We start from the raw sequence: 27,226 nt of genomic DNA, 5'->3' as shown, positions 1-27,226 counted from the left end.
AAAGGGTCTGTTTTTGTGCTATATGTCTCTGAACCAAAGAAGTGATCTTATTGAAACCAATAGAATTCTGAAAGGGGCTTGACAGGATAGATGCAGATAAAATGCTCCATTGTGGAGGGAGTCATAGAATCCCGACAATGTGGAAGCAGGCCATTCAGCCCATCTATTCCACACTGTCCCTCCGAAGAGCATCCCACTCATACCCACCCCGTTACTCCATATTTCCCATGGCCACTCCACCCTAACCGGCACATCCCTGGGCACTATGGGCAATACAGTACAACCAATCCACCCTAACCTTACACCCTCATCTATAAATTGCCTTCTCGAGAATGTAATTTAAATGCAGAGCGTTTCTAAGAAAAATGTCAGTCTGACAACATTGGGACACAGACAGAATTCACACCTATTGTCTCTTAAAGGGATATTTCTGCTTATAAATAGGGCAACGTCTCCCCGAAATGTAGATTCATTTAGATATGACTGCGTCACTTTACATATTAAGATATTCCTTTTAATGTGCACGCATCCGTTTGAAATATAATCTTGTTCATTTAAATCTCTTTATTTGCAGAAATAGCCCGTTAAAATGTCCATGCCTTTTAAAATGCAGATTTCCCCATTTAGATGTCGGAATATCTGTTTAAATTGAGCCGTGAGCTTTCCCAATGTAGACAGGGCTCCTGGAAACGTGGCAGTGTCCCCCCTGCAGCTGCAGAGCGAGACAGGAGAGTTTGTTTTTGTGAATGAGCAGTTGTAGCGCGAGGTGGCTGTTGCTTGGTGACGCTGAGGCTCCCCCGGCCCCGCCCATCCCCCCCGTGCAGACGTCACGCGGGGGCGAAGGCGGTTGGGAGGAGAAGTCGCTCGAGCGGGGAAGCGGCGGGAGGGCGGCCGTTAGGAAAATGGCGCCGTGCGGCCCGGGGCAGACACCCGTCACTGGGCACTGCCGCCTTCCTGGTGCAGCTGCTGTGTCACGGCCACACCGGCCGGCTGTACAGCAGGCAGGAGCCGGTGAGCATTCTGGAGGCGGATGGGGTTAAGGGCCTGCTTGGGAACTCGTCGGCCGCCTGGGTGGTGGAGTTCTACTGGTCGTGGGGCGGCCCCTGTGTCAACTATGGGGCCACCTGGAAGGTACTGGGCCCGGGAGGTGAAAGGTGAGGTAGGTTGCGGGGGGGAACGGAGGGGAAGGAATGTGGGGCCTGTCCTGTCATAGTGACATTTTACACTCACTTTCCATCAGCTTTTACTGGGGCTTGTGCTGTTTACCCTCACTGTTTGTTTCATCCTTGTGCTTTTTACCCTCTCTGTTACTTGTGCAATTCCTTAGACTAGTGTGTAAATACTAGTGGAGGAGATTATGCACCAGCATATGTTCCTTAGTCTTTGAAGGGATAGGATGTGGAGAATGGTTAGTAAAGCATGTGGTGTACTAAGCCTTGTTAACATGGATATAGTTTGTTATTTGTCAAATTATACTTTGAATTATTTAGAGTCGTCAGAGTTGTACAGCACGGAAACAGACATCTTTGGTCCAACCCCTCCATGCCGACCAGATATCCTAAATTAATCTCGTCCCATTTGCCAGCACTTGGCTCATATCCCTCTCAACCCTTCCCATTTATATACCCATCCAGATGCCTCTTAAGTGCTGTAATTGTACCAGCCACCACCACTTCCTCTGGCAGCTCATTCCATACACACACCACCCCACCCTCTGCATGGAAAAGTTGCCCCTTAGGTATACCTTTTATATATTTCCGCGCTCACCCTAAACCTATGTCCTCTAGTTCTGAACTTCACCCCTACACTGGGGAAAAGTCAAAAACGTTGAGCAGCCAGACAAGATGGAAAAGCAATAAAATGTTGTGCCGTATGGGGAAAACAATTGTGGCTCTACCCTTTTATTCTCCTATTGGCATTTGGACACTTAAAATCTGTCAATAATACCAGCAGCGCCACTGAGCATATTGTGTGCATTCCTGTGTTAACAAGCACGGCCATGTTCACCGGTGTCACCAAAACATTGCACACGTTCCTCACTGTCGGCAGAAAAGGTGTGAGACCTTCTTTTGATTGACCAAGGGTACGACACACACATTTCTCATCCCCTTTTCCATTTATTTTCCATTGTGATGTTCAATTGTTGACTTGCTGCAACTGAAAGGAAAGGGAGTGAATCCAGGGAGGGAACAGACTTGGGAAAAGTTGGGCCAGGTCTGTGACTTAATTGGCAAATAGACATGCAGGAGGCTGGAAGAATGTAGCAAGCCAGGCAGCATCAGGAGGTCAAGTCGATGTTTTGGGTGTCACCCTTGTTGAGGACTGGGGATGGGTGTAGGGAGAGCTGCAGAACGAGGATGTGCTGGGGGAACGGTGGTGAATTGGGGATAGGTGGGGACAAGTAGAAGGTACAACCTGGTTGGTCACTGGTAGGAAGAAATCTGGTTGGTGGCGGCAGGGAGGGGCTAGGAAGGAATTCAAGGGGGTGGCGAGGGAGGTTATTTGAAATTGGTGAACTCAATGTTGAGTCCACCAGGCTGTAGGCTGCCCAGGTAGAAGATGTGTTGTTCCTCCAATTTGCGGTTTGGTTCGTTGTGGCAATGGAGGAGGCCAAAGATGGTCATATCAGAAATGGAGTGGGAAGGGGAATTAAAATGGGTGGCGACTGGGAGGTCTGGTCAGCCTCTGCGGACTGGTCCCCAAGTTTATGCTCAGTTTCCCCAGTGTAGAGAAGACCACAATTGGCAAACACGTGGCCAATGTGAAGTTAGAGCTTTTGCTGTGCTTTAAAAAAAAAAGCAGAAAGGAGGTGCATTGTTTAAATGTTGATATACTGTTTTGGGATATGGAGAAAGTGAGGACAGCAGTTGCTGGAGATCAGAGTTGAAAAGTGTGGTGCTGGAAAAGCACAGCAGGTCAAACAGCATTCCAGGAGCAGGAGAGTTGACATTTTGGGCATGAACCCTTTATCAGGAATGACGTGTGGATGTACAAAGGGGCCTCGGCACCCTTTAGGAGAAAGTGAGGACTGCAGATGCTAGAGATCAGAGCTGGAAATGTGTTGCTGGAAAAGCGCAGCAGGTCAGGCAGCATCCAAGGAGCAGGAGAGTCGACGTTTCGGGCATGAGCTTCCTGAAGAAGGGCTCATGCCCGAAACGTTGATTCTCCTACTCCTTGGATGCTGCCTGACCTGCTGCGCTTTTCCAGCAACACATTTTCAGGCCTCAGCGTCCTTCCTCACCAGACAATGCCAGTTGTCAGGTGCAGCGAGCAATGAGTCGTGCAAGTGGTACATTAGCAAGAGGAATTGAGTTCAGAAGTGGGGATTTCTTCCTGCAGTTAAGGGGTCATTGAATATATTCAAGGCTGAGTTCATGTGATTTTTGAACAACAAAGAAGTGGATGTTTATAGGGGAAGGTGAGAAAATGTCTGGACATTCATTCCACACACAAACCACTCTCTTTTTTAAAAAAAATGCTGCCCCTCAAGTCTTTTTAAAATCTTTCTCCTCTCACCTTCAAAATTTGCTGCCTAATCTTAAAACCCCCACCCAAGGGCAATGACACCTGTGATTCACCTCCTCTATCCCCCTCATGATTTTATACAACCTCTGCAAGGTTACCTCTCAACCTCCTGTGCTCCAGTGAGAAAAGTCACAGTCTATCTACCAAGATGTAGGTAGATTAATTCCCAGTTATGATGTGTTCAATGCTGGTGCAGGCTCGAAAGACCAAATGGTCTACTCCTGCTCCCAATTCTGACCCTCTGTGCCCAGGACAGCAAAAGACCATCAGACATAGGTGCAGAAATTAGGCCGTTCAGCGCATCAGGTCTGTTCATACCACACAATTGTGGCTGATAAGTTTCTCAATCCCATTCTTTCACTTTCTCACTGTAACCCTCGATCCCCTTAATACTCAAGAACCTATCTATCTCATGTCGTAAATATCCTCAGTGACCTGGCCTCCACAGCTGTCTATGGCAATGAATTCCATAGGTTCACCCCTGTCTGGCTGAAGACGTTTCTCCTTTTCTCTTTCTAAAACGTCTTCCCTTTATCTAAGGCTGTGCCCTCCGCTTCTTGTCTCTCCTACCAATGGAAGCATCTTCCCAACGTCCACTCTGTCCCGGCTGGTCAATATTTTGACCCTTCAGAGTGAGGTACAGCAGTGATTCGGTTCAGCAAAGTGAAAACAGAGGGGGCCTATAAGTTAGAATTTTTGGGGTGGACAACAGGCTGAGGAGTGTCAGATAGAGTTTAATTCAGAGAAATGAGGTATTGCATTTTGGTTGAGCAATCCAGGCAGGACTGACAGTTAAGGGGAGTGTTGCTAAACAAAGAGATCTTTGAGTTGCAGGTCGATAGGCTAGTGAAGAAGGCGTTTGGTATGATTTCCTTTATTGGTCAGAGCATTGAATAAAGGAATTGTGAGGTCATATTGTGGCTGTACATTGGTTAGGGCATTTTTGGAAACTACGTTAAGTTTTGCTCCCCCTGATATAGGAAAGAACTTGTGAAACTTTGAATGGGGTCGTGAGAATGTTTGCAAGGAAAACTTGTCCTGAAGCATTTAGACTAAAATGTAATGTTGAATTATAGAACACATTTGCTCCACACTAGAAAATAGACAGGCAGGGAGGGTAAGGCATATAAGAACATTTGCCTTAACATCAGTGAATTTGTATAAACAGGATATTGAGTGATCACATTCACGGCTGTTCCTTTGTGAAATGAATAAGTGTTTGATTCTGACCTCGAAATGAAACTCTGTATCAATTACTTCTCTCCCGAATTATTGCCTTTCACTGTTATCTGTCTAGTTCAGAACATGCAGTGCTTTTGTAAAAAAAAATTCATATAAAGAAAGCGTGTTTGCCACAGCACCGCCTTTGTAAAAAAAACTTGTGTATAAAGATAGTATACGGAGTAGCCCGCCAGGGCTCTTGGAAGAAGAGTGATTGCTACTCTTCTGGGTTAATAGAATCCAGTTAGCTTGTCTTATAGGTATCAGAGTTCTGCTGTAACGGTGATGGTATTAATGAAGAGGATAATTTAAAATTAAACTAAACTGTCTGTAAGAGTTTTATTTTTATTCCAGACTTCCAAAGAGTACGATCTCCGGGATGAACCAAGATAGGCTGACAGGTCTGAGTCCACAAGGGACTCCCTGGGCTGTCTCAATTTGGCGCTGCAAGCAGGGTTCCAACAAGGGCTACATTTGAGTGAAACTGGAAAAGAGGAGTTCCATCGAAGGGTTGGACTCAAGACCAATGGGCCCACAAGGTAAAATTGTACCTTGATTACTCTCTGTCTACATCTGTGTGGTGTTTCCCCCATTTCACTCTCTCGGTACCCTGACGGAACCCTAAATGAGATCGTTTAAATAGGACTAAAAACAGAAACTGTCAGAATTTTACAATGTTGAGAATGTTTTGCAGAAATCATTAGTCTTGTTGTTCATTGTCGGGTTGTTGATTAGTGAAAGTTTTAAGTCGAGATTATCTTCTCTGTTGTATCTGTTCAACTTGGCTTGTCTTGCTTTGCTGTTTGTTGTTTGTTAGTTATGGTTTTGTTCTGTTGGGTGTTCTTCATTTATGAAATATAGAGGGTGGCTGCTGCTTTTGTCATTTATTTATAAAAAATAAAGCTGGCCAGTGATACAATTCTTGCATTCTTGGTTAAGCAACTATGTGCCACATCCAGGATTTATGAGATATCTGGAATGTGAGTGCCTCATTTCTCTTAAAATGTTCATGTGTATGTACGAGAGAGTGTACATGTGAGACAAACAGAGACTCAGCACTGATTCCCTGCAGCTTGCAGAAAGTTTAATCCTGTGAGATTTGGTTTGGTTGTTAATGAATGAATGTTTGCATTTGTATTTTGTGGGGTTGGAGCCCTTGTTGATCAGTGGTTTTGTGAAGATTTAAAGTAAGTAGGATAACTGAGTGTGCCCCTAGATAAGATTGAAGACAAATGTCCCCTAACAGAAATAACAAGTCTGTATCCTTAATTATGAGAAACAATTAAGGAGGATATCAGCTGCAGCTGCTCAACAGAATAAGGATTGGTCTCTAGAAGGCACACATGATTTAACTCTATTCACTAAAATTGAACAAGGGATTTGGGAAAAAAGAAAGGGAAGTAAGCAGAAAGAAGTCTTATCAGAGTGGGAAAGGGTAGCTCGGGGGAAAAAATGGGAAAAATCCATGCAATCATCATGGAGACAAAACTGTATTAAAAGGGGAGTTAGTCCATTAACTGAGGAAGGATGTGAACTAAATTGGACAGAACTAAAACGTAAATGTGAAGCACATGATTTAGAAGTAGAATTGGAATAGGCAAGGGAGAAAATTACAAAAACGCGAAGATTCAGAATCTACGTTGAAACGTCAAGGGCACCAAAGAAAAAGGAAACTGGTGAATAAACAACAGACTGCAATTGCAGCTGCGCAGGACGAAGCTCACAAGGACTGTTCCTTGTACCCCACCCTCCCCTCTTCCAAAGACCCATTACTAAAGAATCCTGATCCGTTTGTAGATGGTGGGGGGATATTGATTCGGAGGAGGAAATATTTTATGCCTCTAATTCTGTCAGCTGACCACCTCCGGTTCCCTGGCTGAACCCTCCCCCCTTACTCTGATGACGAACGTGCCAAGGCTCATGACCTTCCCCCAGCTGTTCTGCCGAGGAAAAATTCGGCTTACCACAAACCCGGTGCCTACTGTACTAGGAGTCAATTAAAATTAAAACCTGGAAGGAACACTGAACAGACTCCTTTTGATTTCCACTGCCCCTAAACTAATAAGTCCCGAAGACACCGGTGATTTGCAATCAAAGTCTCGGGACCTTAATATCAGACCTTGCACTCACCCTGATGTGGGAGGGCCAAAAAGAAATTTCCCGAATAGAAGAGGTTCCTAACCCACAGGCTCTGAATCCGGGACAAGCCCAATTTATGGATCTTTATCAACCATGGAAACCTCATGACTCTCAAGCATTATCAATAAGGCTGCAGATTATGGAAGGAATCCTGAGGGATCTGTTAATTACATTAATAGGACTAAGACCATTTATAATGCTGCCTCCCAAGACCTAATTCACCTCAGAATGCAGCTTTTTGCCTGAAAAATGGGCGAGTTCTGAGAAATTTTACAAGGTAATAATCATACCCAGCTTGTAGTCCGGCACCCGGTGGAAACTATCAGATTGAATTATTACCTGTCTCCACCAAGCAGTGCATCATGTAGTTGATGTGGGTCAAGTCTTAACATGTAAACCCAGCTCGGGCGAAGAGGCTGAGGAGTTCCTTACCCATTTTAAGGAATGCTATGGCGCTTCTTCTGGTGACACTAACTACCTTACAAGGATGATCATCCCAATTTAATGCCCTATGTATGACTCTCTTACCTGATCAGGGACAGAAAGCTATTAAGACACACAATATCCACTGGCAAGATGCTGAGGTTGCACAATTCAGCCGAGAGGTTTGTTATTTCTGAGAACTAAAGGATCCCAAGAGTAAGGCTACCATCGGCACGGTCAAGACAGAACTTGCCCAAACTGCAGTGGCTAACCTTAAACGCAGGATTCAAAGAAGACCTTTCCGTCTGCAAGGTCAGTCAAGCTAGCAAATGAAACCCTCATACTATCGTCCAGTATGGCACTTCAGTAGAAATGGTACTGTGTATTCACAACATCCCAATGGACCTTGCGGTCCTCCTATGTATCCTTCCCCAACAGTCCATGATGCCCCTATACATCCTCTCATTACTCTTCCCTGCCTCCCCTACCCCCGAGAGTCCCCCAACAACTACACCTTTGTTTCAATTGCAGTGAACTAGGACATTAGTCCAAGAACTGCCCTTTCCATAGCAGTCCCTGGTTCATCACCGCAGTAAAAACAACAGACAATCTCCTGGTCTCCCTCCCCAGTGATCTCAGCAGGTTGCCCCTTTTACTGCACAAAATCCTTTTCAAAACTGACTCCCGGATAGAGAGCAGCTTCCTGCTTTGAATTTTCCCATACTTACCGCTAGCCCAGAAGATGGACCTATGCTAATTCTTAACTGTAATGGCCATGATATTGAATTTATGTTTGACACAGGAGCCACTGTTTCATCACTTCCCGTCCATCTTGCTAATGCTTTTGATTTTCAAAACTCGGACGATGATGAAATCCTGCAATGTTTTGATGGTTCCTCTAATAAACATGCATACGCTGTCCATCTGACAGTGGTGTGGAAAAATTGTGCCACGCTCCCTTTTTGCTTTGTTGTTACTAATGGATTACGTATCCCTCTACTCGCTAGAGATCTCCTCTGTCCTCTAAATATTACTATTGAATGTCATGATGATGGTATCCTGATTCAGGATCCACCTCATTTTGTTCAATGCATCAAAACCAAAGCCTCCTCGATGGTGGTCATTTGATTTGGATCCTTATGCTTTCGATCCTATTTTACATCACGTCCCTCACCCCCACATTACTTTAGCTTATGACTCATCCGGGAATGATCTCAGGCTTGAACACATACTATAATCCCTCACTGGGCACTACTCGGCATGCTTGGGTGATTGGTGAGATCAGATCACTAGCTGGTGGCGTTCTTTTCATGTCAGTTCCTCTTCATAGCTGGAAAACTGGCCCTCTCATTTTCCCCTGTGTCACCACTCTCTTGAACCCAGAACACAAAGCCTAAGAAGTAGGTTTTGACACCAAACTTGCCGTGAAATTCAGCTGCTCACTCAAGGATCAATCCTATTTTATGCACAGCCTTCGTCGATTTATGGCAGTCTTCATCATCATCATGCACACCCTCACCCGCAGGACGCAGTATACCCTGGAGTCTGGGTGGACTCTAAAACACAAGTGGGCCTTGCTAAGGTCCCACCCATCTCCATTCTGAACAAACTTAATTCTGTCTTCCTGTCTATACCTCAATACCCCCTGAAACCAAAAGGTGAAGCTGGCATTCAACCTGTCATTGATTCATTTCTACAGCAAGGCCTTCTAGTCCCATGCCATTCTTCTGTCAATACACCTATCTTTCCGATCCCTAAACCGGGATGTCCTGAATGTCGTTCACGACCTTCGTGAAGTAAATAAAATCATTGAGGCTCATAATCCTCCAGTTGCTATTCCTGCTACTATCCTCAGCCAAGTACCAGTTGATGCCAAGCTCTTCACTATCGTTGACCTCCAACATGCATTCTTTTGTCTTCCTTTGCATCCAATAGCCCAATACATTTTTGCCTTTTTTTAAGGGCCACCAATGTATGTGGACTTGCCTACCTCAAGGGTTTATTCAGTCGCCAACACCCTTTTCAGAGACTCTTCACGCCCAGCTTGAATTATTTGAATTTCCTGGAGACATTACCCTAGTTCAATACATCGATTACCCCCTCGCTAGCCCTGACAAAGTGTCCAATCACACTGACTCCACTACCTTTCTCAACCATCCACATCAATGTGGCTATATTGTACCCCCCAGCAAAGTTAAGACTAATCAGAAAGAAGTTAAGTTCCTAGGTACTCTCATTTCTGAATTCGATCGGTGCTTGACACGTGAACGTATTGATCCTATTCTTTGTATTGCCCCTCCAACCACTCCTAAACAGATACGGTAGTTTCTCGACCTCATCAATTATTGCCGACAATGGATTCCTAATTGTGCCCTTCTGATCAAAAATGATTTCCCCGTCCTCGATTAGTGAGCCTTAACGGTATGAACTCACCCCATAACAACTACAAGTCTTTACGGAGCTTAAAACTACCCTCTCTTCAGCACCCATGCTAGGCCGATGTTTGTATGACTGCCACTTTCATCTTTATGTTGCCATCCTTGATACCTGTGCTTCAGCTGTTCTCACCCAGCAACATGGCTCCTCTTGGCGCCCTATTGCCTATTTTTCTACTAAGCTTGACCCTGTTGCTCAAGGTATGCCTTCCTGCACCCAGATTCTCTCTGCCATCCATACTATGGTAGTGGCTGCCTCTAATATAACTTTACATCAAAATGTAGAAGTCTGTACCTCACATTCTGCAGTATCCTTGCTGATTTCTAAACATACTCAACACCTCGTTAAGGTTCGTCTCAGTCGCTGTGAGATTTCATTACTTCTGAATCCGTTTCTCTCCTTTCAATGCTGCTCTAACACTAACCCCCCTACATTCCTGCAGGAAGAACCGCTTGAACTGCCTGATCCTCCCCATGATTGTGTTCTCATAAATGAACTTGTTACTAAACCATGTCCTGATCTTACGGACAACACAGATGTGATCAACAAAACGGGTCAAGATGCAGGGAAGATACCTGCCCAACTGTCGTCTGATTCATATGGATGGAAGTTTACTTGCTGGCTATGATCGCTGTGTGGATGGATCGTGTGGGATGTACTGATAGTCCTTGGTCTCATCCTAGGAATATACACTGTCGTCCGCTTATGCGTGAAATGGACTGTACATTTGTTTTTCACCTAAGCCAAAGAAGAGTCTGCTTAATTGATCCTTGTCTAACCCTCTACCTCCATGCTCGAACTTCCATGCTAAAATCCAGTATCTTTCAGACTCTGCTCCTCTGGACGATGACCTAGCAGAGGAGGCACTTGACTTATTTGAAAATACAAATTGACTGAATGGACTAATTGTTATAAGCCAAGTAGTTGTCATGAATTAACAAAAGAAGGGAATAAGAAAGTCTATAGACATAAAACTTGTCTTTAAACATTTAAACTAAAATATAATATTGAATTATAGAGCACATTTGCTGCACACTAGAAAATAGACAGGCAGGGAGGCTTGGTAAAAGGGGAGAACTAAAGGTCTGCAGAAGATTATCAAGTGATAACAGGATACCCTAAGGCAATTAAGTACATTTGCCTTAACAGTGAATCTGTGCAAATAGGACACAGAGTGATAACATTCATGGCTGTTCCCTTGTGAAATTAATGACAGCGTTTGATTCTGACCCCGAAACGAAACTTGGTACTGTCAAAAGCCTTGTAATTGACAGTCAGGTCCTGTGAATTATAATGGATTCTTATTACCCTTTGCAAGCTATGCAAACAGAGGGAAAAACACCTTTGCTGTTAAAAGTCCCTGACTTGAGAGTTCAAAAGGACAAGAGAGAGGAACCATTATAGCACTGGGGCTCCCGAAGCCATTAAAAAATTACCTGCGTTGGATTGAACGTAATTGCATTTTTGAGAGTTTATGATGGTATTGAGTAGCCATTACCGGTTATTAAATATGAACTCTGTAAAAGGTAATGTTGACGAAGCTTTAACTTACTTGCTGTTCTTGCAGACCACTCTACAGACCTTTCAGACTGCCCACTGTCAATTCCAACTAATCAGATCTTATGTCTTATTTGAATCACAACCCTGAAAAGAGAACATGTTTAATTCGAAGACTAATGAATCAGTTTAAATGCAACCTTTTGGTAACATCTCAGCCTCGGGTACAGTATGATTCAGTGCCTAAAAAGCAGGAGTCTGCTCCTAGCTTAGAAATTATTCTCGGCCTAACATTGAAGAGATTCTGGCACAATGTGTCAGGAAGCCATTTTATGGTCAAAAGTTTGCCCTCCTGCTAAGAAGCCGTTTTGGAAAATAGTTGTATCTGACCTGTGACCTGTGCAAGGTTAGGAACTCTCCAATTAGCTCAGACTGGTACCTCTTTATGATAGGAGTTTATCTCGCTAGCAGGCACCTAACTCGGCTGGATATGTTTTTCCCACCTGATGAATGGCTTAGGGCCTGTAGGAGTGATTAGTCAAGCATACAGAGACCTGTCAATTAACTTTTCTTCCTTACGAATTAAGAACATGCAATGTTTTTGTAAACTTTTGTGTAAAGGAAACAACTTTGTAGCAGTACATCAGAGTAACCTGCCAGGGCACTTGAAGAGTTGGTCCCCTACTCTCCTAGGTTTCTAGAACCTAGCGAGTTTAGCTTAACGGTATCAGTGGAGCTATTGCTAAATAAAGGGGTGAACTAAAATTAAACTAAACTGCCTGTAAGAGAATTTTTTTTATTCCAGACTGTCAAAGAGTACGACCTCTGGGACGAATCGTGAGAGGCTACAGGTCTGACTCCACAAGGGATTCCCTGGGCTGTCTCAAATCCCTACTTTAACACTCCAACTCATCCATGTTGACAAGTTAGCCTAAACAGTCTAGTCCCATTTGCTAGCACTCGGCCCATATCCCTCTAAACCCTTTCATCCAGATTCCATTCAAATGTTGTAATTATACCAGCCTTCATGACTTCCTCAAGCAGCTAATTCCATACCCACACCACCCTTTGCGTTAAAAGGTTGTCCCTTAAGTCCCTTTTATTTCTTTGCCCTCTCACCCTAAATGTATGCCATCAAGTTCTAGACTCCTCCCAACTCAGGGAAAAGACCTTGTCTGTTTATCCTATCAATGTCCCTCATGATTTTATAAATCTCTATAAGGTCGCCTCTCAGCCGCCAACGCTCCAGGGAAAACAGCACCAACCTATTCAGCTTATCCCAATAGCTCAAATCCACCAACCCTGGCAATGTCCTTCTAAATCTTTTCTGAACCCTTTCAAGTTTCACAACAAACTTCTGACAGGTCGGAGACCAGAACTGCACACAATATTCTAAAAGTGGTCGAACCAGTGCCCTGCACAGCTGCAACATCACCTCCCAACTTCAATACTTGATACTCTGACCAATAAAGGAAAGCATTCCAAACACTGCCTTCGTTATCCTATCTACCTGTGACTCCACTTTCAAGGAGCTATGAATCTGCACTCTTTGTTCAGCAACACTCCCTTGGATCTTACCATTAAGTGTATAAGTCCTCCTCTGATATGCTTTTCCAAAATGAAGTGCCTCATATGTAAAAAAAAATAAACTCCATCTGCCACTTCTCAGCCCATTGGCCCATCTGATTAAGGTCCTGTTATCCTCTGAGCTAAGCATCTTCACTGTCCACTACACCTCTAATTTTAGTGTCATCTGCAAACTTAGTAACTATACCTCGTATATTGACATCCACAGCATTTATATAAATGATGAAAAGTAGTGGACCCAGCACCCATCCTTGTGGTATACTACTGGTCACAGGCCTCCAGTCTGAAAAGCAACTCTCCACCACCACCCATAAGACCATAAGACATAGGAGTGGAAGTAAGGCCATTCGGCCCATCGAGTCCACTCCGCCATTCAATCATGGCTGATGCGCATTTCAGCTCCACTTACCAGCGTTCTCCCCGTAGCCCTTAATTCCTCTAGACAACAAGAATCTATCAATCTCGGCCTTGAAGACATTTAGCGTCCGGCTTCCACTGCACTTCGTGGCAATGAATTCCACAGGCCCACCACTCTCTGGCTGAAGAAATGTCTCCGCATTTCTGTTCTGAAATGACCCCCTCTAATTCTAAGGCTGTGTCCACGGGTCCTAGTCTCCTCGTTTAACTGAAACAATTTCCTAGCATCCACCTTTTCCAAGCCATGTATTATTTTGTATGCCTCTATTAAGTCTCCCCTCAATCTTCTAAACTCCAACGAATACAATCCCAGTAACCTCAGCCGTTCCTCATATGTTAGACCTGTCATTCCAGGGATCATCCGTGTGAATCTCCGCTGGACACGTTCCAGTGCCAGTATGTCCTTCCTGAGGTGTGGGGACCAAAACTGGACACAGTACTCCAAATGGGGCCTAACCAGAGCTTTATAAAGTCTTAGTAGTACATCTCTGCTTTTATATTCCAACCCTCTTGAGATAAGAGACAACATTGCATTCGCTTTCTCTATCTTCCTACGTGTGAGCTGGTTCTGTATCCAAATGGCTAGTTCTCCCTGTATTCCATGATATCTAACCTTGCGAACCTGTCTCCCTTGGGGAATCTTGTCAAACGCCTTACTAAAGTCTATCTAGTACCCTGGCATGTAGGCCATCAGGCCCAGGGGACTTGTCTGCCCTCAATCCTAATAGTTTGCTGTGTACCTTTTCCCTCTCAACGTGGATTGTTTAAGTTCTATCCTTTCTATCACCTCTGATTTGCCCGTTCCAATAGGAATAGCACTATTGTCCTCCAGCTTGAAAACTGAGGAAAAGTATTGACTAAGCTCTCTGCCATTTCAGTGTTCCTCCTATTAACTCACCGGTTTCATTTTCCAAGGGACCATAGCGACTCTGATCCCTTTAGCATGCCAACAGAAGCTTTTGCTATTCTTTTTGATATTTTGCGCTAGGTTTCTTTCGTAATTTATCTTTATTCGTTTTTTTAGTATCCCTTCGATTATGTTTGCAAGTTTTCCAATGTTTCAGCCTTCGAGGTCTGGAATAACATTTCGAAAAAGACTGAAATTTTTTTAAAAAACGTTAAAACTTAAAGACAAACCCACCTTTCAGGTGGCTGGCGAGGGGAGCAGGGAACACATTGGCCCCGCCCCCATTGTCTCCGATTGGTTGGATGCCTCGTCGAACCGCGCCCACTACACGCGGGGTGACGTCACGGTCTGGTCACCCAGCCCCTTGTGAGTTGGCGCATGTGCAGTGTAGGTCATGTAGCGAGACAAAGGCAGTGTTACTGAGTGGGAGAGGAATGGCGCCGGTGGCTTAAGGAACAAGAACAGGACCCGCTGGGAAAACTGAGCAGCCCTGGCTGCATATGTCAAGAGAATCCGAGGAAACGTCACGGGTCCAGTGATCCTCCTTCAGAACAGAAATAGGTTTCGGAAACATCCCGGAGAGGTCGCCAGGCCTGAGCGCCCGGGGAGAGGGGACAGTGAGTACCTACCTCGACACTGTCCTATCCCCCACTAGTCCAGGAACTCCCCACATACGTTCGAGACACCACCCACGCCCTCCACCTCCTCCAAGACTTCCGTTTCCCCAGCCCCCAACGCCTCATCTTCACCATGGATACCCAATCCTTCTAACCTCCATCCGCCATGACCAGGGCCTCCAAGCCCTCCGTTTCTGCCTCTCCCGACGTCCCCAACAGTACCCTTCCACCGACACTCTCATTCATCTGGCTGAACTGGTCCTCACCTTTACCAATTTCTCCTTCGAATCCTCCCACTTCCTCCAGACCAAAGGGACAGCCATGGGCACCCGTATGAGCCCCAGCTATACCTGTCTCTTTGTTGGCTACGTAGAACAGTCCATCTTCCACAATTAAAACGGCACCACTCCCCACCTCTTTCTCCGCTACATTCATGACTGCATTGGCGCCATCTCGTGCTCCCGCGAGGAGGTTGAGCAAACTTCACTGACACATTCCACCCTGACCTTAAATTTACCTGGACCATCTGAAACCTCCCTCCCCTTCCTGGACCTCTCCATCTCCATTAATAACGACCGACTTGACACCGGCATTTTATAAACCCACCGACTCCCACAGCTACCTGGATTACAGCTCTTCCCACCCTACCTCCTACAAAATGCCATCCCGTATTTCCTATTCCTTTGCCTCCGCCGTATCTGCTCCCAGGAGAACCAGTTCCACCACAGAACACACCAGATGGCCTCCTTCTTAAGATACTGCAATTTCCATTCCCACATGGTTAAAGTGCCCTCCAACGCATCTTGTCCACATCCCGCCCTCAGACCCCACCCCTCCAACCGTAACAAGGATAGAACGCCCCTGGTGCTCACCTTCCACCCTACCAACCTTCACATAAACCAAATCATCCTCCGACATTTCTGCCACCTCCAAACAGACCCCACCACCAGGGATATATTTCCCTCCTCATCCCTTTCCACCTTCCGCAAAGACCGTTCCCTCTGTGACTACCTGGTCAGGTCCATGCCCCCCTACGATCCACCCTCCCATCCTGGCACTTTCCCCTGCCACCGCAGGAATTGCAAAACCTGCGTCCACACCTCCTCCCTCACCTCCATCCAAGGCCCTAAAAGAGCCTTCCGCATCCGTCAAAGGTTTACCTGCACATTCACCAATATCATTTATTGTATCCGTTGCTCCAGATGTGGAGACTGGACGCCTCCGAGCAGAGCGCTTTAGGGAACACCTCTGGGACACCCGCACCAATCAACCACACCGCCCTGTGGCCCAACATTTCAACTCCCCCTCCCACTCTGCCGAGGACATGGAGGTCCTGGGCCTCCTTCACCACTGCTCCTTCACCACCAGATGCCTGGAGGAAGAACGCTTCATCTTCCGCCTTGGAACACTTCAACCCCAGGGCATCAATGTGGACTTCAACAATTTCCTCATTTCTCCTTCCTCCACCTCACCCCACTTCCAGACTTCCAGCTCAGCACTGTCCCCATGACTTGTCCTACCTGCCTATCTTCTTTTCCACCTATCCACTCCACCACCCTCTCCCCACATACCTATCACCATATTCCCACACCCACTCACCTATTGTACTCTGTTACTTTCTCCACACACCCACCCTACTCACATTTATCTCTCCACCCTTCAGGATCTCTGCCTGTATTCCTGATGAAGGGCTTTTGCCCGAAATGTCGATTTTACTGCTCCTCGGAAGCTGCCTGAACTGCTGTGCTTTTCCAGCACCTTTCTAATCTCGACTCTGGTTTCCAGCATCTGCAGTCATTGTTTTTACCGAGAGGAGACAGTGAGACAGGAGAGAATTGGAAACCGCGGGAGGAGGGAGACTGGGGAGTTTATAAATTCCTAGGGGAGGCCTGAGGCCGCGAATAAAAGCTCCACAGGCCCAGTGTTAACTTTGTTTGGGGAAGGACCTCTGGGGGCAACCGGTCGCCATATTCGTGAGGGTAAGATGCATGTTGTCTTGGGGCGGGGAGCGCGAGCATCCATCTTGGTGAGGGCGCCATCAACTGTCATTTCTGGGAGAGAATTCCAACTTTGTGGCAGCCTTTGTGTCAACCAGAATTTTCTCATTCTGGACGTAAGTTTGCTCGCTGAGCTGGAAGGTCATTTTCAGATGTTTCATCACCATACTAGGTAACTTCATCAGTGAGTCGAGTGAAGCGCTGGTATTATGTCCTGCTTTCTATTTATGTCTTTTGGTTTTAGGATGGGTGATATCATTTCCATTCTTTTTTCTCAGAGCATGTGAGATGGGGTCCAAATCAATAGATTTCCAGTTGGAATGACATGTTCCAAGGAATTCTTGTGTGTGTTTCTGGTTGGCTTATTGGATAGTGGCTTGTCATAGGATGAATGTATGGTCCCAGTCAACATGGTGTCCTCCTTTGTTTGGACAAAGATACTAGTGTATGTAAAGATACTAGTGATAGTGGATCATGTGTTTTTGTGGCTAGTTGATGATCATATGTCCTGGTGGCTAGTTTTATTCCTGTTCGTCAGATGTCGTGTTTGTTACAGTTATAGAATCCCTATGTGTGGGAATATGCCCTTCGGCCCAACAGCTCCATACCGACCCTGTAGAGAGTATGCCAGCCAAGCCTATTCCTCTACAATTACCCCTGACTTATGTACCATTATGGGCAATTTTAGCATGGCCAATTCACTTAGTCTGCGTATCTTTGGATTGTGGGAGGAAACCGGAGAACCCGGAGGAAACCAACACAGACATTGGGAGATTGTGCACACTCCACACAGACAGTCACCCCAGGATGGGATTGAACCCGGATCCCTGGTGCTGTGAGGCAGCAGTGCTAACCACTGAGCCACCGTGCCGCCCCCTTATATTTCAACAGTCTTTCAACTTTAAACACATTCATCACAGTCTTCCCAGAGGATTAGACTGTTCTCTCTCATTAGAGATGGCTGGTCGTGGTTTTCTTGAGGGTCACCACACCTCAGCCGAGGGGAAAGGCCGAGAAGGAGTTCCTCACATTTCTCCAACTTGGGTGATACATAACGTGAAGCACCTTGGTGTACTTTTGTTGAAGTGTGACCATCAGTATTAGCTGCTGCTATTGCTGTCATTTATTGGCAAGACTCATGTCAAGTGAAACAATTCCAGCAAGAAATTGGCAGCTGGCAGAGCTCCCCCACCCAATGCCAAAAAAGTGAATGCTTTTGTTGGTGAAAGAAAATTGGCAAAGAAAAAAAAATTAAAGTATCATGTACCTTCAGAAGGAGTGGAAGGGTTGATTTTTCAAAATAAATGAAAACAATATTTATGAAGTGGAGCAACAAACTAAATTAACAACGCAGGTTTCTTTTCACATAACTGCACTACTGCAAATGTCTGTATTATGGGAAAATGTTATGTACTAAAATATGTTCTTATTTTGTAAAGAGTCAGGTCAATAGGTTTAATTTTGTCAACAGTGATCAATAAGATCTTGATTTATACAGCATCTATGTGAGATACACTGGGAGTTAATATTTGATCGAGTAAGTCTCCACTGACCACCACAAGAACAAAGTTTTTCCCTGTCTGAACTGTCAGAAAAGATGTGCTTTCTTCACAAATTTTGACTTCTTGATGTGTTTGTATGTCTTGCAATATTTGATTTTAAAGTATGTAATTTACAGTGAAAATGAATTGTTTGTGCTTTTAATGTTGATTTTAAGGTACGCTGATAAGAAACGATGTATGCATTTAGGCCGTCTAAAAATAGAACGCTTTTCATACTCAAAGTTGCTGTGCAAACAAAACACAATTTGGGAGGTGATGGTTGTTCCCTATCTCAAAGCCAATATAAATAATACCTGTGGTGTCAACACATGCAACCACTGCCTTTCACTTTTTTTTTGAAAATCATTGGGAATTTAACACATCACACTACTGCAGCAGAATCTGAGCACGTTACATCGGGCTTCCCATCAGGATGCTGTAACAAACCTCAACCTAATTTGGGATGTTGGGGAAAGTGCAAAATAAATGAATCACTAGTACATACCCTGTGGTTAAAGAGCGCTACAACAGTATTGTACGGACATGTCAGCTGTCTTGGTGAGACCAAACTTTACTCTGCGACACCTTGATTGGTTGTCGCTGACTGCATGTAAAACGAAACATTATGGAGTAAAGACATTTTTGCGACAGAAAATGTTTTATTTGGCCTTCAGCAGTCACACCTTCACTTTTACCATATATTTTGCTGCTTATTTTGATTTAACTTGATGATATATAACCTCAGTTGCTAAACAACCCTCAGTGGAGCCTCCAGCGTTATTTGAGATCAAACACAAAAGCCAATTTCTTCCGAATACAAAATGTTGCTGACTACAAAGAAAAATCATACAAAAGCTTTTATCAACACCCAGATCGATTTACCGCAGGAAATAGCAGTATTGGCCATTCTGCTCCACCATTCAGTGAGATCATGTCTGATCTGATAACCCTCAATTTCATTTTCCTGCCTTTTCCCCAAAACCCTTGATTCCCCACTGATCTTCCTTTGACACCTTCAATTTTTCAGAAGTTTAACTTATCTAGAACTTTGAAGACTGAGACACTTGGACACACAGTAGCAACATCAATCCTTGTTAATTGTCCTTGCTTCTGTGCCACAGAAAATTGTTTTCTGGATCCTTGTTTGAGTCTACAAACTGCTCAATAAGCTCAAACAACCCTCTTCTGTTCTTCTAATGAGCCAATATCTTTGATAGCTCCATTTCAATGAAACTGAAAAAGCTTCCTATCACTTTTGGTTGCAGCCAATAGGGCCAGGATTAAAGATGATTCTCATTTTCCTAAATACTTGGAATAGATTCAATTGATTTTAAACAAACAAGTTCTGATACATGTTCGGGTTCGTTTGAGAAGTTTAGCAGAATTGTTTTTCTCAGATGGGACAATGAAACTTCTTTAGATTGTTTCCACTATTGGAGGTCTACCTCCAGTTCTTTTTCTTAGCACATTATAATGATCTTCTGAACTAGCTTTATTTCATTATATTCATCCCTTCAAACAAACCAATTCTTCCCATAAGTAAATTCATCCATCTCCAGCACATTCTAGGTGATATTGTTCCTTAAATTCCATTAAAATGTCCTATCTCTTTCCTTAAATCTATGCCCCCTAATTGCTGAAGCCGTCCACCAAGGGGAAAAGTTTCTTCCTATCTAGACCCTAAGTGTCTTATCTGTACAAACAGGTCCTCACCCATCCTTCTCTGCTCTAAGGAAAATACCCTCAGCCGATCTAATCACTCTCATAGCTGAAACCCACCAACCTGCACCACCCTGGGTTAGTATTCCCTTCTGCACCCTTTCTAGTGCCATCACATCCTTCTAATAATGTGACGACCAGATCCACTACTCCAGCTGTGGCCCAACGAATGTCTTGTACAGTTCCATCATGATCTCCTGGTCTCATGTTTAATGCCTTAACTATTAAGGGCAAGTGTTTCATATGCCCCCTTAACCATTTCATCCACATGTCCTGTTGCCTTCAAGACTCTATGAACACACATACCTTTCTCTGATCTTCAGTATATTCTAAATTCTTGTGATTCTTCATGTACTCCCTTGCCTGCTGATCCTCCTGAAATGTATCATCTCAATCTTTTCAGGATTGAACTCCATCTGTCATTGTTCTGCCCATCTGACCAACCCATCTTTATTGCCCTGTAGTCTAAAACTTTCCTCCTTGCCATATATTAGTGTGGGTTCTGAATTTCTTTTGGGCCTGATTTATTTAGGTTGCATTGTGTTTATTTTGTGGGATATTTTAAGAAGATTGGGAGGACACTTGGATCCAGTATCTGTTTATACCCAAAGAAAAAACTCAAACCAGAATTTTTTTTTATCCAATGTTTTCCCTGGTAACATTTTCACAATGACTTCAATTCCTGAACACCCTTCGCTTAACTTAAACTATGTTCAAATCAAGACATTACTGAATGGAGATCATAACTTCTTGTACTATTAAATCTGTCTCAAGCAATGCTGCAAATTAGGTAACCTTGCATTATTATTTTATAACTGTGCTCAAAACCTTTTCTAAAAAGTGACCGGATGAAGATTGAAGTTGACTGAACTGCTTTCTTCATTTTATAATATTGCCAAAAAAAGTACATGTTCAAACATATGCAATATTTTTCTTTCTCTAAAATAGGTAATGAGGTGAAAGGGAATAATGGACAAAGCATTGAAAACAATGCTGACTCTAATTCAGCAAGTATGTTCTTTTCAATAAGTTTAATTCAATATTTACATTAATTACAGTTGTGGGTGACACAAATAACAATACTTTAAGGCTGTTACTTAAGTTTAGAAATTCAATCACACTCTGTGTAGATGGCTTAAAATCATTATATCAAAAGCTTAAATTGCTTGCATAAAACACGAAACCTCAGTTATGTTTATTATTTCCCAAAATGGGTTATCAAGTAAAAGTATTATTGGAGATTTGATGACAGCGGGCAAAATGGCAACTCTAATTTCGCAAGTATGCAAGGTTTAAGCTTAAAATGCATGACGGGTTTATTTATCCAAGAAATAAGCACCTTTACTCTCTCTAATATTAGCTCCAATTATCAATATTTGATATGAAATTAGAAGATCTAGCTTGAGAAATCTACAACGTATTGCCACACGCTTGCCATAAATACGACAGGAACACAGTAAAAGTAGTGAAAATTAAGTCAGATCTTTGTGGTTACTGATCCATAAGATACAGAAGCAGAATCAGTCCATTCGACTTGTTGAGTCTGCTCCACCATTCGATCATGGCCAATGTGTCTCAACCCCATTCTCCTGCATCCTCCCTGTAACCCTTGATTTCCTTACTAATCAAGAGCCTATCTTTATCTGTTTTAAAAGCACTCAGTTACTTTCCTCATTTCAGTGGCAATGAGTTCCACAGAGTCACCTCTTTCTGACTGAAAAAAATCTTCCTTATCTCATCCCAGCATTTCTTGCCACCGAGAACTATGGGGGCAGAGTCCATGTCTATACTTCCTTGCATGGTAACTTGTAAATAACATTTATTTTTTCAGGTTCATTAGCTGCTGCTTAAGTGTGTTGGTAGATTTGTGGGCTACCATGATGTGGAGAGGTTTGAGTTGTCTGGACATCATTTCACAGATGTCTTTGATGTGAGGTAATGTGGCTAGGGTTTCTGCGCATGTGTCTGCTTTGAGTTTGTTGTTGAGAAATCAGCGGACAGGGTTTATTGGGTACCGTTCTTCTTGAATATGTTGTATAAATATTTATCTTCTGCTCTTCGTAGTTTCTGGATGGTGCAGTGTGTAGTGGCTCGTTGAAATAGTGTTCTGATGCAGATTTGTTTGGGATGATTTGCTTCTGCATTAGGTACTTGAGTCTGTGTATGTTGTTTTCCTGTAGACGTTAGTCTGAAGTTCCCTATTGACTGTTCGCTCTACTGACATCAAGGAATGGCACTTTGTTGTTCTCTTTTGTGAATTTTATGCCAGTAAGGATATTGTTGATGGTGTTGTAGGTTTCCTCTAATTTGTTTCATTTTGTGATGACAGGTGTCATCTCTGTGGCGGACCCAAAATTTGGGTTGGAGCGTTGGGAGGGCTGTTTGTTCGAGTCTCTGCATTATTGCTTCTGCTCGGAACCTTGATATTGGTGGTCTCATGGATGTTCTGTTGATTTGTTTGTAGGGCTTGTTATTGAATGTGAAGTGGGTGATAAGATACGGGTCCACAAGCTTGACAATGTTATCTTTGCTGATGAAGTTGGTGCTGTTTGGTGTTTGTGTCTTTGGTGGTTCTTGTAGTGTAGTCAGTGTTTCTTTGGCCACGTTGATGTTAATGGATGTGAACGGGGCTGTTATGTCAAAGGACAGCATTATTTCATCCTCTTCTATCTTGGTGTCTTTGATGTTCAGGAATTCTTGGGTGGAGTGAATGGAGTGGCATGAATCTTCTACTCAGTTTTTTAGTCTTCACTGGAGGTCTTTGACTAGTCTGTATATTGGTGTTCCAGGTAGTGAGACTATGGGCCTGAGGGGTGCTCCTGGTTTGAAGAGGAGGAGAACAACAACAAACTGCCTTTCCTAGATGTCACAGTAGAGCGAACAGTCAAGGGGAACTTCATACTAGCGTCTACAAGAAACAATACACACGGACCAAATATCTAACTATAGAAGCAATCATCCCAACACCCACAAACGAAGCTGCATCAGGAGATTATTTCAACGAGCCACCACACATTGCAGCACAGAGGAACTGCGAAGAGCAGAAGAGAAATAAGTATACGTACTCCAGAACGGATACCCAATAAACCCAGAAGAGAAATAAGTATACGTACTCCAGAACGGATACCCAATAAACCCAGTCCGCCGATTTCTCATTGAGGCTTCCAAGCTGACCCTCAAATTTGGTTTGTCCCTGCATTCTTTCCTGGCTGTCTTTTCTGGGTTTTGAAAACTTTCCTCTGACTGCAGATAAGAATTGGGAAGTTGTGTTGTGGCTGATAGGACATTGGGTAGACCACTTTTGGAATATTGTGTGCAATTCTGGTCTCGCTCCTATCAGAATGATGTTGTGAAACTTGAAAGGGTTCAGAACGCATTTAAAAGGATGTTGCCAGGGTTTGAGCTGAATGGGCTGGTCTGTTTTTCCTCGTGCATCAGAGGCTGAGGGGTGACTGAGAGTCATTAATAAAATCATGAGAGGCATGGATAGGGTAAATAGACAAGGACATTTCCCTGGGTGAGAGAGTCCAGAACTAGAGGGTAAAAGGTTTAGGGTGGAGGAGGGCAAGATTTAAAAGGGTCCGAAGGACTAACCTTTTCATGCAGAGGGTGGTGTGTGTAAGGAATGAGCTCCAGAGGAAGTGGTGGATGTTGATACAGCTATGACATTTAAAAGGCATCTGGATAGGTATATGAATCGGAAAGGTTTAGAGGGATATGGGCCAAGTGCTGGCAAATGGGACTAGATTAGGCTAGGATATCTGGTTGGCCCGAAGGGGCTGTTTCTGTGCTGTAGATCTGACTCTGGCTTGCCACTAACATTTGCCATGTCTGTATATTTAGTTTCTCTCGGGTTGTCTGTGTCAATGCCTTGATGTCTCATTCCACCCACCACCCCCCCCCCCCCCCACCCACCACAGGGACGATAACCACTTCATGTCTGGTTCTTTATCAAGAAGCTGTATTGCAGGTTCAACCTGAATTTACACTTGTTTTGCTTCCCAAAATCAGACTTGCTCACTCTCAGCAATATCCCAATATCCTGAAAGATATTAACTTTCACGTGGTGTTATCCAAAATTCGAAGGTGTCAGTCCTGACGTTTTTGCTTTTTCTGTCCCTGTAAGATCCTGAATCAGCACCTTCAGGAGAATTAATTTGAGGGAGTGAGAATAGAGGAAGAGAGAGAGTGTGGGATGCTTTCAATTTTATGGAACAGCAAAAGAAAAAAATGTTCTGCAGAAAGTGGAGTAGCTTGTTCTGAACTTCTACCCTGGACTGACCGTGATGACTTTTGGAATCTCTTTTTTTCTAGAGTATTTGAAGATCTGAAGACTGAAGGTTAAAAATCAACAGATGAAGGGCCTATGCCTGAATCGTCGATTCTCCTGCTGTTTGGATGCTGCCTGACCTGCTGTACTGTTCCAGCACCGCACTTTTCAACTCCTCTCCAGCGTCTACAGTCCCCACTTTCACATCGATGTCTGACAGTCACTCAATCCATCGGGACCTCAACGATTTTGAACCATGATTCTGTGAGAAGGAGCAAAACATTTTGGTTCCTGTTTCAGACCATTTTCAGCATTAGTGGGACTGAATGAGAGTCTCTACTGTTACAGCGCACTGTGTGTAAAGCCTGAAACAGTTATACGGCCAGGAAAGAGGAATTTACTGTGGGCAGGGGCCATACACAGGGCTGTAGCTGCGGCCATGGTGAAACCAGAGGAATCCCACACCGTGGAGAAACCATGGAAGTGTTGCGACTGCGGGAGAGGCTTCAATGCCCCATCTGTCCTGGAGATTCATCGGCGAAGTCACACCGGGGAAAGGCCATTCTCCTGCCCCGAGTGTGGGAAAGGCTTTACTTGCTCCTCCCACCTGCTGGACCACCGCCGAGTCCACACTGGGGAGAAGCCATTCTCCTGCCCTGAGTGTGGGAAGGGCTTCACCTACTCCTCCCACCTGCTGGCCCACCAGCGCATCCACGCTGGGGAGAGGCCCTTCCCTTGCTCTGAATGTGGGAAGGCCTTCAGCAAATCCTCGGACCTGCTGAAGCACCAACGGGTCCACAGAGGGGAGAGGCCATTCAGCTGCCCTGAGTGCGGGAAGGCCTTCAGTGATTCCTCTATCCTGCTGAGGCACCAGTGGGTCCACACCGGGAAAAGACCGTTCTCGTGCCCTGAGTGCAGGAAGGGCTTCACCCGCTCTTCTGCTCTGCTGACCCATCTGCGGGTCCACACGGGTGAGAAGCCCTTCAGCTGCCCCGAGTGTGGGATGGCCTTCAGCAGGTCTTCCCACCTGCTGAGGCACCAGCGGGTCCACACTGGGGAGAGGCCCTTCTCCTGCCTCCAGTGCGGAAAGTGCTTTACCCAGCCCTCCAACCTGCTGACCCACCAGCGGATCCATACCTGCGAGAGACCGTTCTCCTGCCCCGAGTGCGGGAAGGGTTTTGCTGTTTCCTCTAACCTCGTGGCCCACCGGCGGGTCCACACAGGGGAGAGGCCATTCAGTTGTCCCGAGTGCGGGAAGGCCTTCAGCAATTCCTCTGCTCTGCTTAGGCACCGGCGCGTCCACACCGGAGAGAAGCCGTTCTCCTGCCCCGAGTGTGGGAAGGGCTTTACCCGCTCCTCCACGCTACTGACCCACCGGCGGGTCCACACGGGGGAGAGGCCATTCAGCTGCCCCGAGTGCAGGAAGGCCTTCAGCGATTCCTCTGCCCTGCTGAAGCACCAGCGAGTCCACACTGGGGAGAGGCCCTTCAGCTGCCCTGAGTGCAAGAAGAGGTTTACGTTTTCCCGCAACTTGCGGAAGCACCAGCGGGGGCACCAGCGCTCACAACAATCAGATTCCACCGCTGACATTGCCATGAGTCCCCCCCAGGACTGATTCTCCTGACAGTGGGAGAGTTGGTGCACTGTATTTGTTTTCCATTGGACTGCAACCCCACGGTGGCTCAGGGGTGGCATGGTGGCTCAGTGATTAGCACTGCTGCCTCATGTCACCAGGAACCCAGGATCAATTCCACCCTTGGGGCGACTGTCGGTGTGGAGTTTGTGGAGTATAGGAGAATGGATGAGATAAGAAACTGCTGCCTTTCTTGAGACAAGTCTCCCGGAGAGAAGTTGCAGACTGATTGTCTGATCTGTTGATCCTCACAGTGCCCCATTGCCCTCAGTTAACAGGAGGAGGTCCACACAGATGTACCGAAGCCCCTCTTTAGACAGTGGAAGGAAACTGTGCAGACAGGGAAAACGTGCAAACTCCACACAGACAGTTACCTGAGGCTGGAATTGAACCTGGGTCCCTTATGCTGTGAGGTAGCAATGCTAAGCAGTGTGCCACCCCAAAATGTTATAAAATTTGAATAAACCTACTAAGTTGGAAATGTGTCCATACCAAGAACTTACTATAAATGTTTGTTTGGAAGCAAAAGTCCATCGGAATTGTCTTTGGGATGGATCCAAAACTTACTTCGTTAATACTTTGACCTCTGGAACTGTCTGCCAGAGTGTGTTGGAGTCGGATTCAATTATGGATCATTAAACTGAAAAGGAAAGCAATTGCAGTGTTTAGTGAAGAATAGTACAAGGTACTGTAGTGGATGTCAGAAAATGAGTTTCCTGATTTGGGGCTGTTCACTTGCTTCTGTTACCATTTCAGGTTGCTAACTTTTCGTTAGCATCCTGCACATGTTGGGATTTTTTCTCCTTTCTAGTATCTACTTGAGTGACTCAGTGACAAATCTAGTTTATGAATTGTTCCTATGATATCTCATGAGAGGGTTTATGATATTCACAGTGTGTCCAAGTGAGGACAAACAAACTGTTCATCTTAAATATTTGATTTTAAACAATGGAAATAAAATTAATGTTTGGAAAACACACAACTTGCTGTGTAGTAAGATAATCAGAAATAGGAATGGGAGTAAGTAATTGACCGTTGAGATGCTCTGTCTTTCATTTATCTAAATTCTCTTTCCTGCACTTGTTTTTTCATGACTTCATCTACTGAAGTGACTACACTCCCAAAAGCTTGTGATTTCAACATAAGAGCATAAGAACTAGGAGCAAGAATCGGCCTTCTGGCCCGCTCCACCACTCAATAAGATCATGACTAATCTTTTCGTGGACTATGCTGCACTTACCTGCGTTTTCACCATATCCCTTACGTTTTTGAAAAATAAAAGAATTATCTACTGCTT

The 27,226-nt window shown here is 44.7% G+C and overlaps 1 protein-coding gene and 1 long non-coding RNA gene across 2 annotated transcripts in view; both read left to right on the top strand.

Moving 5' to 3' along the window:
* Positions 1-1,019: 1,019 nt before the first annotated feature.
* On the top strand, positions 1,020-26,410 carry LOC148143199 (uncharacterized). The gene is made up of 4 exons (XM_087974069.1): positions 1,020-1,154; positions 5,101-5,285; positions 20,975-21,037; positions 24,341-26,410. The coding sequence occupies exon 4, from the start codon at positions 24,736-24,738 to the stop codon at positions 25,909-25,911; it is 1,176 nt and encodes a 391-aa protein (XP_087830195.1). The 5' UTR covers positions 1,020-1,154; positions 5,101-5,285; positions 20,975-21,037; positions 24,341-24,735; the 3' UTR covers positions 25,912-26,410.
* LOC148143198 (uncharacterized) overlaps positions 13,686-27,226 on the top strand; it is a 27,463-nt gene continuing 13,922 nt past the window's right edge. The window contains exon 1 of the long non-coding RNA XR_015751139.1: positions 13,686-14,769. This is a non-coding gene — a long non-coding RNA (uncharacterized LOC148143198). The remainder of the gene's footprint in view (positions 14,770-27,226) is intronic.

This window comes from Chiloscyllium plagiosum, unplaced genomic scaffold (genome assembly GCF_037043375.1).
Source record: "Chiloscyllium plagiosum isolate Xiang-an unplaced genomic scaffold, Cpla_swu_hap1 HiC_scaffold_27, whole genome shotgun sequence".
Lineage (NCBI taxonomy): Eukaryota > Metazoa > Chordata > Chondrichthyes > Orectolobiformes > Hemiscylliidae > Chiloscyllium > Chiloscyllium plagiosum.
Note: the sequence above shows the minus strand (reverse complement) of the source record. Positions and strands in the feature narration are given on the sequence as shown.

Bases quoted from the DNA above. Each gene is read 5' to 3' on its own strand.
- LOC148143199 (XM_087974069.1), top strand. From the start codon at position 24,736: ATGGTGAAACCAGAGGAATCCCACACCGTGGAGAAACCATGGAAGTGT.